The following is a 15,678-nucleotide window of genomic DNA, read 5'->3' as shown; positions in this document are numbered from 1 at the left end:
CTGCAGTGTGCAGGCACTGGGCCTCTCTGGCCTTTCCCGGGGCCTGCGCACTGTAGTACTTTGCTCTGCCCTCAACAGGACAAGTCAGTAAGCCTGCGCCACGACAGGAAGCAAAGAAGAGGACGTCATTGTATGAAGATGGGAGGCGCCGAACCCAGACCTGTGACACCCATCGGACCGGACCGCACCAGGACCGCCCCTGGGTGAGCATAATCTAACTTGTTTTTCTTATCTTTCAGGATACATCAGGGGCTTATCTACAGCATTACAGAATGCTGTAGATAAGCCCGATGGCGCTGGCCTCAGTTCATATATGAAATATGAGGTGACAGATTCCCTTTAATATCTTCCTTTGCTTTCTTATCTACTACTACTTCTTCCCTTTTGTTTTCCTCACTCCAGACTGTAATTTTTCTCTATGATTACGGTAAGTTAACTACAGAAGTATTAGAGGGATGTATTTGAAATTTGGTTAAAGTATATATGTAGGAGTACGGTCAAAGGGATCATCAGCGCTCAACCTCAGATATGGCCTATAACTATTCATGTTAAGGCCCTTCTGTTACCTTGTCTATTGTTATAATCTATGTAGAAAAAACATGCCTTTGATTTCCACACAAAAAAATAAAAATAAATGAATACCATAGTCATAGCAATCACCTAATCCGCTTATCAGTACATACCTGCATGATGAGAAAATGAGGATTATTGACGTTCAGACCAACAGAACAGAAAAGATCTTGCACACGAGTGTTATTTGCATTGACTCCATTAATTAAATACTTATTTCTACCACCAATGACAACCTAAGTGGGGAAAAGAAAAATAAAATAATGGATATTCGAGTAGTTTAACCAATTCCTAACCGGGCCATTTACTTCCTTTTCTATCCAGAGACACTTACAAGTGTTATCGTACATGCACTTTTAATCACTAATTTTTTTTCCTTCAGATATTCTAATGATTTTTGCCTCTTTCATGACACACGGGGCTTAATCTTTATGTCAAAGTTATTTTGCGTGGTTTATGTTGGGGGAGAGGGAATGTAATGAAAAATGTATTTCAAGTTTTGCTTTTAAAAGCACAAAGAACTGCTAAACATTTTACAATTTCAGATATATTGGACATGTTCTTTCAAACGGGGAAACAGTGATTTGAAATGAAGTGGGTTTTTTTCTGATATAGATTTTTTTCTGCTATTTTTATTTATTCATTTTATACACGGTGCCCTCCCCAAGAAGGTCTTAAAAGACCTATTGGAGAGTTGGGGGCATTTATTTTATTCACCTTTAATTCCACAGCGCTTTTCAGACATCATCCTCACTGTCTCAACTGGGGCTCACAATGTAAATTCACTATCAGTATGTCTTTGGAGTGTCGGAGGAAACCGGAGAACACAAACACGGGGAGAACATAGAAACTCCCTGCAGATGTTGTCCTTAGTGGGATTCGAACACAGGCAATACAGTGCTAACCACTGATCCACAGTGATGCCCATGACATACTAATACAATTTTTTGCCGATATCCCTTGTAATTGGGGCTGTTACATTAGCGCCAGCTACACAGAAATTTCAGCTTCCTGGCTACATAGCAGAGCTGTCCGGGTTTCCTAGGACCTTGCAGCTCCTGTTCCCTCCTTGCACCCACTGATCACATTTACTAGGTCCAGAGGAGTAAGAAGGGTAAGTGCTTAGTAATTGGTACACATTGTGCTGGTTCAGCGTTGTGTAAAGACATGGAGAAGGTAAATATGGTGATAAATAGTGATAAGGGATTGTGCTTGGATAACATGTTACCCAAGTATCTTGGGCGTGCTGGTATATTATGTTCGAGTCCCTGCGGCTGCATGATTTGCGGCTGTTAGATACCCTGAGCACATGTGGGGATGGCCTAACAGCCGCAAATCATGCAGCCGCAGGGACTCGAACCCAAGATACCTGGATAACACCAGAGAGTGCTCGGATAACATCTTATCCAAGCATGCTCGCTCACCACTAGTGATAAACTATGTCCATCTTCTCTCTGGGAAGTCTGGCTGTGCGTGACCACAGGCTCATCGCCCCCACAGCTTCCCGATCTTGGAAATCTGATTAGGCTCCACTGATGTTTTAGAACGTCAGTGCAGGGGGAAAAAGTGGACTGGCTGACCTTCATAGTACATTACCAGACCGGAAGCAGTTGAAGGAAAAAAAAAAAATCTTGTGGGCAGATGCAGTGCAAAATCTTACTCACCTGTCTTGTCACAGTGATTTCATCATGTGACTCAAATCCTAGTGGGCTCTGCTTTTTGTCAAGATTCTCAAACGTTATAGATACTGTAGCTTTCGTTATTCCAGCTTGACCATTTTTATACACAAGATCCTGCAAGTTGGAGGCTCTTACCTATAAAAATATAATACCAATCAGAAACGAATTAAAAAAAATAAATTAAACATTTTTTCAACCTAAAAGGTGACCAACAACCTCAACTTGTGTTCACCAATTTTGCAGAGATGCTCTCCAGTAAAAATAGTGTGGGGAAGCGGGTGGGCTCTTTCTCCAGAATTCAGCAGCTGATGAAAAGAGGGATTTTTGGTACTCACCGTAAAATCTCTTTCTTGGAGCCTTCATTGGGGGACACAGGTAACCATGAGTGTGTGTTGCTGTCGCTAGGAGGCTGACACTATCCAAAAAAACGAAAATAGCTCCTCCTCCGCAGTATACACCCACCAACAGGGACAAAGTACCTCAGTTTAGTGCAAAAGCAGGAGAAGCAACAAAACTCAACAAATGTATCAGCCCAACAACAAAAGGCACGTAAACCCAAAAAGCCATACCAACAGTTAGGGAGGATGCTGTGTCCCCCAATGAAGGCTCCAAGAAAGACTTTACGGTGAGTACCAAAAATCCCTCTTTCTTTATCGCTTCATTGGGGGACACAGATAACCATGGGACGTCCAAAAGCAGTCCCAAGGGTGAGAACAGAAAGAATGCAAAGAAAAGAACGGACTTAGGTCGGCCGGTGCGCAACCACCGCCTGCAGTACCTTTTTACCAAAGCCTGCATCAGACGAAGAATGGGTATGGACCGTGTGAAACTTTGCAAAAGTGTAAAAGGACGACCAGGTCGCGGCTTTGCAAATCTAAGGCCGAAGCCTGGTGACGAACAGCCCAGGAAGCACCTACTGCTCGGGTGGAGTGGACCCTCACTCCAGGAGAAGGCTGTTTGTCCTGAACGCGGTAAGCCTCCAATATCGCCGAATGAATCCAACGGGCGATAGTGGACTTAGAAGCTGGAGTCCCTTTCGACGACGTTCAGAGATGACAAATAGGGAATCGAATTGACGAAAGGAAGCAGTCCTTGAAAGATAGAATAACTCTCACCAAGTCCAGCTCGAGGAGAGCGAGGGCATAGAGAAGGGAGGACAATGTCTTCATTGATGTGAAAGAAGAGACCACCTTGGGAAAAAAAGGAAGGGACTGATCTGAGAACTACCTTGTCCTGATGTAAAACCAAGAACGGAGAATGACAAGATCAGGCTGCTAACTCGGAAAAACCCTCCTGATAGAAGTAATGGCGATTACTAAGGCCATCTTCAATGACAGGAAGGAAAACGAAATATCTTGAATGGGCTTAAAAGGCACGCGTTGGAGGGTGCCAAAGACAAGATTAAGATCCCATGGTTCTATCGGGGGATGGTAAGGTGCTGTCAGGTAGGCGATACCCTGAAGAAAGGTTTTCACATGGGAAAGGGAAGCCAGATTCCTCTGGAAGAGAATAGACAGAGCGGAAACCTGACCTTTAAGGGTACTGAGCGATAGACTTGAGTCGAGACTCGCTTGAAGAAAACCAAGGAAGGAAGGAAGGAAGGGAAAAGGACATTGGGAACAAGTTGTTCTCCTCGCACCACCAGAAGAAGGCCTTCCAATATCTGTGGTAGATACTGGTTTTCTCACCCTAATCAAGGTATGAATGACCTGGTGAGAATAACCAGCCTCCTTCAGGACTGCCGCCATGCCGTTAAAGGGAACCTGTCACCCCCAAAATGGATGGTGAGGTAAGCTCACCGTCATCATTCTGTAATCCTGTAGATAAGCCGCCGATGTTACCTGAAAGAGGAGAAAAAGAGGTTAGACTATACTCACCCAGGGGCGATCCTGCTCCGATGGGTGTCTCAGGTTCGGAACAGCGCCTCCCATCTTCATTCCATGACATCCTCTTCTGGTCTTCACGCCGTGGCTCCAGCGTAATTTGTCTGCCCTGTTGAGTGCAGAGCAAAGTACTGCAGTGCGCAGGCACCGGAAAGGTAAGAGAGGCCCGGCGCCTGCGCACTGCAGTACTTTGCTATGCCCTCAACAGGGCAGACAAAGCACGCCACGGCTCCGACGCAGGCATAAAGACCAGAAGAGGACGTCATGGAATGAAGATAGGAGGCGCCGGAGCGGACCTGAGACACCCATTTGACTGGACCGCAGCGGGACCGCCCCTGGGTGAGTATAATCTAACGTCTTTTCTCCTTTTTCAGGTAACATCGGGGGCTTATCTACAGCATTACAGAATGCTGTAGATAAGCCCCTGATGACGGTAAGCTTACCTCACCGTCGATTTTGGGGGTGACAGGTTCCCTTTAAACTCAGAGTCTGACAATTCTGGTAGAAAAGGGGGCCCTGTGACAGAAGATCCAGACGGTCTGGAAGCCTCCAGGGGGCATCCGAAAGCATGTTAACCAGCTCCACATACCAAGGATGTCTTGGCCAGTCAGGAGCTATCAAGATTACAGGAATCCCTTCTGCCTTTATCTTTATAACAACCCTTGGAATCAAGAGGTGCGGAAAAAGATAAGGCAACTGAAACTGGGACCACGCGATCACTAGAGCATCGCAGTCGATGGCCAGTGGATCCCGGGACCTGGCTACAAATAGACGAACCTTGTGGTTCATCCGAGACGCCATGAGGTTGACGTCCGGAGTGCCCCACCTCTGACATATTTGGTTGAAGACTGCGGGACTGAGGGACCATTCGCCTGATGCAAGGCCCTGACGACTCAGAAAATCGGCTGCCCAATTTTCCACCCCCGGTATGTGAACGGCTGATATGGCAGGGACGTGACATTCCGCCCATCACAGCATCTTTGTCACCTCTGTCAAAACCTGTTTGCTGCGAGTCCCGCTTTGGTAATTTATGTAAGCCACGGCCGTGGAGTTGTCCAAATGAATGCGGACCGGCTTGCCTGCGAGGAGGGACTGCCCGCGGAGTAAGGCAAGAAAGATTGCTCTGATCTCTAGAAGATTGATGGGGAGAAGGGCTTCCTGGGTGCTCCAGCGATCCTTTGCTGTGTGATGAAGGAAGACTGCTCCCCAATCGAGGAAACTGGCGTCGGTGGTGATGACCTGCCACCGGAGAGGAAGAAAGGACCTCCTGCGCAGGATTGAGGCGGATAGCCTCCACCAAGTCAGAGACTGCCTCACCTTGAGAGGCAGAAGTACCGGTCGGTCTAGGGAGACGGTTTTCGTGTCCCAAGCAGACAAGAGGGCCAGCTGAAGAGGACGGGTGTGGAACTGGACATAAGGCAAGGCTTCTATGAAAGCAATCAACTTCCCCAGAACCCTCATGCAGGACAGTAGGGGAAGGGGAACTGGTCGCTTTAGAGAGCAGATTTCCTGGCAGAGAGAATACTTCTCCTTTAGAAGGAAGTCCATACCCAGGATCGTCAGGCGCTGAGCTGGGATCAGGGAGGATTGCTCTCTGTTGACTATCCAGCCAAGACGGACCAGAGTGATCTGAAGACTCTGGTCGCAGTCTCGGCGGGACAGCCCTTTGACTAGATCATCCAAGTAAGGGATTATGAGGATACCCTTGAAGCGAAGGATGGCCATGTCCGCTGCCATGATCTTTGTGAACACCCTGGAGGAAGACGCCAGGCCGAAAGGAAGGGCCGTGAATTGATAATGATCCTCCTGGATCGCAAACCGAAAGAATCTCCGAAGCTGCACACAAACAGGAATGTGGAAATAAGCATCTTGGATGTCTACAGAACAAAGAAATTCCCCTGGTTCCATGGAGGCGATCACTGAGCATAAGGACTCCATCCAGAAGAGGCGGATCCGAACGTGGCGGTTCAAATGCTTGAGGTCCAAGATCGGTGGGAGCGATCCGTCTTTTCGGGACTACAGAAAGATTGAAGTAAAACCCTGAAAATCGGGTACGATTACTCCCGAGCATAGAAGGAAAGAGACGGCCTGAAGGACCACTGGGGCCTGAGACGGAAGTTTCGGCGGACGAGACAGAAAAACATCTTCGGGGGGGGGGGAGGGGTTTTGAAAAGTCGATCTTGTAACCGGACGTAACGATCTCTCTGACCCAGGCGTCGTTGACCATCGACAACCATGCGTCCCTGAAGAGAGGAAGCCCTGGAAATATTCCCCGGTGGGGGTGACCCGTCACTTAGAGAAGAACCTGTGAGAATGGAACCCAGAGGTTTTGGAGGAGCGGCCCTTTGGCCTCCAGTGAGGTGCAGATTTGAAGGATGGCTTTTTTTCTGTCCCCTGGGGCGGACGAGCGGTCCTGCTGAGAGGAAGTCCCTGAAGAGGAGAAAGGTCGAAAGGGCAGGGGCCCTTTCCCATTGAAGGGAAAAGAGGAAAATGAAAGAGCTCCTCTGATAGGCTGACTCCCCGAGGGACATGGCCAGCTAAGAGGACCTGTCGGCCCGACAGAGAAAAAAGGGGGCGGAGAAAAAAGGGTGCAGAAAAGACGTGCGTGAAATTCAAGCACTCGGTTGAGAATGTAGAGAGGAGGTGCGGCCAGGAAAGCTAGAAAATGGCTGCGGCTGTAAAGGTCCCTGTTAAGGGACGATCCTGCCTGCGCAGCGCTGCCGTGGAAGAAAGGAGCAGCTGCTGCTGGAGGAGCCCTGTCCACGTTAGGGGACAGGAATGTGATGGGACCTGCCTGCGCCGCTGCAGAGGAAGAAACATACATTACCTGCAGGTGGGTCCTGACTCCTCTTCACAGATGAGGATCACATCAGGTGCCCTCGAGTGGGAGAGGGTAGCTAGCATCGGGGATCTTCCTTCCCGCACCATCTACACACGGTGCAGAAGACGGCATTAACCCTTTACAAGAAGGGGGGAGAGCACCACTAGTGACCACCGTCTTCCTTTCAGCCCTCTCCAAGGAGAGGGGTGAGGAGGGCAAAAGGCAAGGACTGGCCACCACGAATCACCCTGAAACACCCATAAGGCTGACAGGGGATAAAGGGGAATAAAGTCCTGCCTGCAAGTCCGAGAGTGGGCAATGTGGGTGATACCAAACTGCTCTTTCGGTCACATACATACGGGAAAACAGGGTGAGACATTACACCCTGTTACCCTAGAAAGATGAACCTGAAAAATAAATGAAAAAGAATAATAAACACAAACAGGGAGCCTGCAAAGGAAAATGCGTATCTGGGATCAGATCCAGGTCCGCCTCCTACAGACACTGAGCTTAAACGGAGGTGCTTTGTGCATGTCGGTGGGTGTATACTGCTAAGGAGGAGCTATTTTCCTTTTTCTGCATAGTCTCAGACTCCTAGCGACAGTAGCATACACCCATGGTTACCTGTGTCCCCCAATGAAGCGATAAAAAAATACAAGTGATTCTCACTAAATTAGAATATCATCAAAAAGTTAATTTAATTTCAGTTCTTCAATACAAAAAGTGAAACTCATTATATAGAGTCATTACAAACTGAGTGATCTATTTCAAGTGTTTATGTCTGTTAATGTTGATGATTATAGCTTACAGCCAATGAAAACCCAAAAGTCATTATCTCAGTAAATTAGAATACTTTATAACACATGCTTGAAAAATTATTTTAAAATCCGAAATATTGGCCTACTGAAATGTATGTTCAGTAAATGCACTCAATACTTGGACGGGGGTCCTTTGCATCAATGCGGCGTGGCATGGAGGCGATCAGCCTGTGACACTGCTGAGGTGTTATTGAAGCCCAGGTTGCTTTGATAGCAGCCTTCAGCTTGTCTGCATTGTTGGGTCCGGTGTCTCATCTTCCTCTTAACAATACCCCATAGATTCTCTATGGGGTTAAAGTCAGATGAGTTTGCAGGCCAATCAAGCACAGAGATACTGTTGTTTTTAAACCAGTATTAGTACTTTTGGCAGTGTGGACAGGTGCCAAGTCCTGCTGGAGAATGAAATTTCCATCTCCAAAAAGCTTGTCAGTAGAGGGAAGCATGAAGTGCTCTAAAATTTCATGGTAGATGGCTGTGCTGACTTTGGTCTTGATAAAACACAGTGGACCTACACCAGCAGATGCCATGGCTCCCCGAACCATCACTGATTGTGCAAACTTCACACTAGACCTCAAACAGCTTGGATTGTGGCCTCTCCACTCTTCCTCTAGAGGAAGTGTACAAAACCCTGGTACATGACTTATTCCTTCCAAATACCGTACTGAGGACTAGAGGGCACTCATTACGGGTGGAAGAAAGCTGATTCCGGCAGCTAAACAGGAAAAAGTTCTTTACACTTAGAGCAGTCAGACTGTGGAATGCCCTGCCACAGGAGGTAGTAATGGCAGACACTGTATCAGCTTTTAAAAAAGGGCTGGATGACTTCCTTAATACATATAACATTGCAGGTTATAGCTAAATTAGTGACGAAATGCACAATTGGTGCAGAAAGGTTGCACTTGATTGACCTAGGTCTTTTTTCAACCTACCTAACTATAACTCTGGGACCTTGATTTCCAAATGAAACGCAAAATTTACTTTCGGCTCAAAGCAACACCTTTGGCCACTGAGCAACAGTCCAGTTCTTTTTCTCCTTGGCCCAGGTAAGACACTTCTGAAGTTGTCTATTAGTCATGAGTGGCTTTACACAAGGAATGCGACACTTGTAGCCCATGTCCTGGATACGTCTGTGTGTGGTGGCTCTTGAAACAATGACTTCAGCAGCAGTCCACTCCTTGTGAATCTTCCCCACATTTTTGAATGGTCTTTTCTTAAAGGGAACCTGTCACCCCCAAAATCGAAGGTGAGCTAAGCCCACCAGCATCAGATTCTTATCTACAGCATTCTGGATAAGCCCCCGATGTATCCTAAAGGCCCCTTCACATTAAGCGACGCTGCAGCGATACCGACAACGATCCGGATCGCTGCAGCGTCGCTGTTTGGTCGCTGGAGAGCTGTCACACAGACAGCTCTCCAGCGACCAACGATGCCGGTAACCAGGGTAAACATCGGGTAACTAAGCGCAGGGCCGCGCTTAGTAACCCGATGTTTACCCTGGATACCATGCTAAAAGTTAAAAAAAACAAACACTAGATACTTACCTACCGCTGTCTGTCCTCCAGCGCTGCGCTCTGCTTCTCTGCACTCCTCCTGTACTGTCTGTGAGCCGGAAAGCAGAGCGGTGACGTCACCGCTCTGCTTTCCGGCTCACAGACAGTACAGGAGGAGTGCAGAGCACAGCGCTGGAGGACAGACAGCGGTAGGTAAGTATGTACTGTTTTTTTTTTTAACTTTTAGCATGGTATCCAGGGTAAACATCGGGTTACTAAGCGCGGCCCTGCGCTTAGTTACCCGATGTTTACCCTGGTTACCAGTGAAGACATCGCTGGATCGGTGTCACACACGCCGATCCAGCGATGTCTCCAGGGAGTCCAGCGACGAAATAAAGTTCTGGACTTTATTCAGCGACCAACGATCTCCCAGCAGGGGCCTGATCGTTGGTCGCTGTCACACAGAACGATTTCATTAACGATATCGTTGCTACGTCACAAATAGCAACGATATCGTTAACAATATCGTTATGTGTGAAGGTACCTTAAAAGATGAGAAAAAGAGGTTAGATTATACTCACCCAGGGGCGATCCCAGTCCGATGGGTGTCGCGGTCCGGGGCCTCCCATCTTCATAGGATGACGTCGTCCTCTTGTCTTCACGCTGCGGCGCAGGAGTAATTTGTCTGCCCTGTCGAAGGCAGAGCAAAGTACTGCAGTGCGCAGGCGCCGGGAAAGGTCAGAGAGGCCCAGTGCACTGCAGTACTTTGCTCTGCCCTCAACAGGGCAGACAAAGTACGCTTGCGCCGCGGCGAGAAGACAAGAGGACGTCATCGTAAGAAGATGGGAGGCCTCGGACCGGACCGCGACACCCATCGTACCAGGAACGCACCTGGGTGAGTATAATCTAACCTCTTTTTCTCATCTTTTAGGATACATCGGGGGCTTATCTACAACATTACAGAATGCTGTAGATAAGCCCCTGATGCCGGTGGGCTTAGCTCATCTTCGATTTTGGGGGTGACAGGTTCAATTTAACAATCCTTTCTAGGCTGTGGTTATCCCAATTGCTTGTGCTCCTTTTTCTACCACACTTTTTCCTTCCACTCAACTTTCCATTAATATGCTTGGATACAACACTCTGAACAGCCAGCTTCTTTAGCAATGACCTTTTGTGGCTTGCCCTCCTTGTGGAGTGTGTCAATGACTGCCTTCTGGACATCTGTCAAGTCTGCAGTCTTCCCCATGATTGTGAAGACTACCGAAACGGAATAAGGAACCTTTTCAAACCCTTAGGAAGCTTTTGCAGGTGTTTTTTGTTAATTCTAATTTACTGAGATATTGACTTTGGGGTTTTCATTGGCTGTAAGCCATAATCATCAACATTAACAAAAAGAAACGCTTGAAATCGATCACTGTTAGTAATGACACTATAAAATAGGAGTTTCACTTCTATTGAAGAACTGAAATTAACTTTTTGATGATATTCTAATTTAATGAGAAGCACTTGTAATTTGATACACCAAGAGGAAAGCTGCCATTAATACGACAGAGGAATATTACGACATCACATTTTCATGGGTAACGTATTAAGGATCCACATAGTATTTGGACCTCTACAAGCTCTAACCTGCCGTATGCATAAAGCAAAAAGAGGGGGAGTGTGTCCCTACACAACATCCACCAGTCTGTATGTTACCTGGGTAAGATTGGAGATGCCAAGAAGGAAGCAAATAGAGTCCAGAATATTGGACTTGCCGCTGCCATTAAGTCCAGTAATGGCATTGAAAAGTGGATCAAAGCAGTTGATCTCTGTCCTCTGAGCATAAGACTTGAAGCCTTCAACGATGATGGACTTGATGTGCATCTTTGAGCCTGCTCTACCTGGAAGAGAAGAAAAGGGTTAAGTACATGCAAAAACAGGAGATAAAAGGGTTTGTCCAACATTTATAAAGATGGAATATACTAATTTACTCCCATCTGGCAATTCCCCAGCAGCTCTGGTTGGACCTTGCCAGTCTCGCAATTGTCCTGCTGTGATATCAGCCTATAAGCGCAGGCATCCCCATGTTAGAGGGGCTGTCCGGTCCCAGAAGCCTAGTCTGCACACTGACACAAGTTACCCTGTATTCCCACAGATAAGCGGGTACGTGACTACATGTATGTGATTTGTATACTTGCGGTCATGTGCTTTCCATATTCGTTCCTCTCTCAATTATATTCTATGGAGAAAATCTAGGTGGGATTAGTCATCACGAGACTGCAAATACAAACATCGCATACACAATCACGTGACTGCATACCTGCAAGAGAAGTGCAGGGGATCACGACAGTGCGCGCAGTGCACAGGATCAGGATTCTGCTGTCACATACAGCAGACCTGGGAAAATGCAGCTGGCGGGACACATCCAGCCCTCTGGCTGTCCCAATCCAGCCTGTGGACTGAGATAGCCGAAGGTCTGAAACAGTGAACAGAGGTGTATATAGGAAACTGTGTGGGGCTCGGCTCATACTATATACAAGGGGCTACGTGAGGGCTCCTATTGTATATAGAAAGACTATGTGGGGGCTCATATGGTAAATAGAGGGGCTGTGTGCAGGCTCATACAGTATATAGGGGGATGTCAGCATATTTACCGTATCGTGCTCAATTATACAATATTAATATAAAATTATAAATATATTAATATTGAGCAGAATTAATTTTAGTCTATTGGTTCGGCCCTCCACAACAGGCACTGTCTCATGTGGCCCCTCGGGAAAATAAATTGCCCACCCCTGAAATACAGTGACTGTAGACTTTATATTGTGAGCGGACAACCCCATTAGAGATCCTATCATGTAAAAAAAAAAAAAAAAAAACACTATTATAAGGGGTTATTCTGCATGTTAGTGTTCTGGACCTGCCCAGCGCCCGAACTGAGAGCCCCACTGCAGGGAGGAAATTAACTTTATTCCTCCCTGCAGCCTCAGGCTTTCATTCATAGGGGAGTCACTGCTCAGTACATAGGGAGCAGCCGCTACAACGGCACCTTCTGCACTGACAGACGGCTCTACATGAGGCAGCCTCTGTACCAACGGAGGAACAGTTATGCTGTGTGCATGACCACTGTAGCCGATCACTGCCTGTGGCGGTTATGTCTCACACATGACCACTGTAGCCGATCACTGCCTGTGGCGGTTATGTCTCACACATGACCACTGTAGCCGATCACTGCCTGTGGTGGTTATGTCTCACACATGACCACTGTAGCCGATCACTGCCTGTGGCGGTTATGTCTCACACATGACCACTGTAGCCGATCACTGCCTGTGGCGGTTATGTCTCACACATGACCACTGTAGCCGATCACTGCCTGTGGTGGTTATGTCTCACACATGACCACTGTAGCCGATCACTGCCTGTGGCGGTTATGTCTCACACATGACCACTGTAGCCGATCACTGCCTGTGGTGGTTATGTCTCACACATGACCACTGTAGCCGATCACTGCCTGTGGCGGTTATGTCTCACACATGACCACTGTAGCCGATCACTGCCTGTGGCGGTTATGTCTCACACATGACCACTGTAGCCGATCACTGCCTGTGGTGGTTATGTCTCACACATGACCACTGTAGCCGATCACTGCCTGTGGCGGTTATGTCTCACACACGACCACTGTAGCCAATCACTGCCTGTGGCGGTTATGTCTCACACACGACCACTGTAGCCGATCACTGCCTGTGGCGGTTATGTCTCACACACGACCACTGTAGCCGATCACTGCCTGGGGCGGTTATGTCTCACACACGACCACTGTAGCCAATCACTGCCTGTGGCGGTTATGTCTCACACACGACCACTGTAGCCAATCACTGCCTGTGGCGGTTATGTCTCACACATGACCACTGTAGCCAATCACTGCCTGTGGCGGCTATCCCAATGTACATCAGATTTAGAAGGGTTTTTTTGGCTAAATAACAGCATTAGTAGGTAAAAGTACATTCTGCTATCCCAGCTGTATTAGATAAGAGGGGCTGGTGGGACAGGTGCACTCCACAGTAATACCAGTGCTTTGATATAATGACGTAGAATGTAGTTATTTCATACACATAAACAAGCGCCTAATGAGTCACGTGATCTGCCATTAGTGGGTCGGGGTACATCGCCGTGAGAACACTGACGACTGACCATCACCGGCTACTTATCTGGGTGGGGAAAACACAAGAGTATAACAATGTGAGAAGCAGTCACCAACATGAACTGCCGGTAACAATGTCCTGAGGGTACAGGCACACTCACCACGCACGCTCGCACCGGTACCTCACTTTCAGGCTGAGCGCGCTTTTCCCGTGCGGCACTTCAGTATGGACGTAACACCGGGCTATTGTGTCCTACGTAGCGCCTGTTCTGATTTTTTGCACAGAGAAGCAGCATATGCCTGGAAGAAGGATTATTTGCAAACATTCCTGCCCGTAAACGTACAAAGTATTTACTTCATAGTCACTGTTCTATGTTAGAAATGTTGTTCCGATATATTTTAATGAACAGGCACCAAAAGGACAGCCAGACTGAGGACCCGCTGCTTGTTAGGCCCCAGATAGGGCGGGCTGTGAATTTGAATGTCTAATGTTTAGTTGCTTCAGCGCTAAAACGTCACGTGACACCCTGATTCCGCCATCTTTAGAAGGGGCACGTTTGCCATTGCTTTGCTTTCCTTTTCTTACATGACAAGTAATGTACAGTATTCTGTAATTTTTTTTTAAAAAAATTGTTCTTTTAGTTGTAGACAGTTTACAGAAAACAAAATGTAAATCTTCGGGAAATAACTGCAATTTACATTTTGACCAGCAGGTGGCGTGTAAAACCTTGCTATTTCTGCTTTTTCACTGAGGTTTGCTGACAGAGTCCTATTCCAATGGAAGCATTTTTGTCTAGTCACCCAGTATACAATACACATTAGTCCAGTTTTTATTATTTCATATTTTTCGAAGCATTTTTTTGTACTATTCACTTTTCTTGTTCGCGCCCTTCTGGAACTTGAAGCTGCGATTGTCTGATCGCGTGTGCTATATTCAGCGATGTGACATCATCGCTGCGTATTGTAAAAATCATTGTGCTCTTAGAAGCCCGTTCACAGGCAAGGTTTTATTGGAGCTCCTTAATGACAAGCATGGCGGTTTTCAGATGACCCCTGGCTGCCATAGCAACCTATTAACAATTCGTGATCACGTCACGGGCGTGCTGATGGGCGCATGGAATGATGCGTCCCTCTGCCGGAATGTGTGAAATGCCGCTGTCAGAGTTTGACAGCAGCATTTATCTGGTTAAGAATCGCGGGCGGCGCGCCCCCTGTTGTTAGAGGCAGGTTCTAGCTGTAACGCACAGCCATGATCTGCTGCTTTTGGGTTGGGCTCACCCTGTGTGGCCACATTCGACGTTCGCTGTACATGTATGGCAGATGACATGAAGGGGTTAATGGGGCAAAACCGGGGTGACTTGAACTATTGTATTTTTTTCCACTTTTTACTGTATTTGTTAGTCCCTTTAGGGTACTGGAACCTACAATCGTCTGATCGCTTGTGCTATGTATAGTGAAAATAACGGTCTTCTATTAACACCATCTAAATGCTGGCTTTTACCAATGAATCGTCATGACAAGTACGGAGGTGTTCAGCAGAGCCTTAGCTGTCAAGGCAATCCATCGGTGCCCCACGATCACATCACTGCAATTTTCACATTGACCGCAGGGGCTTTTTTAGACTTTAGGAAACAACCCATGTACATAGCCAAAATTATTATTATTATTATTATTTATTGTTATAGCGCCATTTATTCCATGGAGCTTTACATGTGAGGAGGGGTATACATAATAAAAACAAGTACAATAATCTTAAACAATACAAGTCACAACTGGTACAGGAGGAGAGAGGGCCCTGCCCGCGAAGGCTCACAATCTACAATGATCCGATACCGACCCTATCTTTTGTATTGAAGTGTCTAATGAGTTGTGCAAAGGTCATTGTGAAGGGAATGACAGTAGCATCAGGCATGACTGTCTATTGTGATCTTTTGTTATTAGCTGTGTATAGTTGAATTACTTGTCATCCTATCTTTGTGAAAACTGTTCCTGAAAGGACAGAAAGTATACCAAACCGCGACCCTACAGCTTCTATCACCACCCTCAAATGAATCGTCATCAGGGGGTGGTGATTAAGGCTGTGTGTGACACCAGCGCTGCCCCTTGATTACGACTCGGTGGGTTGTTATAGAAGCGGTGGGGCAGTGCTGGTGTCACCAACTGCTTCTATCTCCATCTCTGATGACATCTTGTTTCCCAGAAGATGTAGCAGCTGAGATAGAAGCAGAGAGCCGGCGCTGTGCTCACCTCTCCCACAGCTTCTATCAACGCAATAGAACCAAGAAATTTTCAGA

General features: G+C 47.0%; 1 protein-coding gene across 2 annotated transcripts in view; it reads right to left on the bottom strand.

Annotated features, from left to right (window-relative positions):
* The window catches only part of SMC2 (structural maintenance of chromosomes 2), a 157,243-nt gene extending 143,613 nt beyond the window's left edge, over positions 1–13,630 (bottom strand). Inside the window, exons 1-4 of one of the 2 annotated variants that reach the window (XM_069766939.1) lie at positions 13,546–13,630; positions 10,960–11,144; positions 2,235–2,384; positions 684–806 (exon numbers count right to left, since the gene is read on the bottom strand). In XM_069766939.1, the coding sequence (XP_069623040.1) occupies positions 684–806; positions 2,235–2,384; positions 10,960–11,127 (441 nt within the window). In that variant the 5' untranslated portion in view covers positions 11,128–11,144; positions 13,546–13,630. The remainder of the gene's footprint in view (positions 1–683; positions 807–2,234; positions 2,385–10,959; positions 11,145–13,545) is intronic. The other variant, XM_069766949.1, reaches the window with a different exon arrangement.
* Positions 13,631–15,678: the final 2,048 nt, after the last annotated feature.

The sequence above is a fragment of the Ranitomeya imitator genome, chromosome 1, assembly GCF_032444005.1.
Source record: "Ranitomeya imitator isolate aRanImi1 chromosome 1, aRanImi1.pri, whole genome shotgun sequence".
Taxonomy (NCBI): domain Eukaryota; kingdom Metazoa; phylum Chordata; class Amphibia; order Anura; family Dendrobatidae; genus Ranitomeya; species Ranitomeya imitator.
The sequence above is the reverse complement of the archived record's forward strand: the minus strand, read 5'-3'. Positions and strand labels throughout refer to the sequence as shown.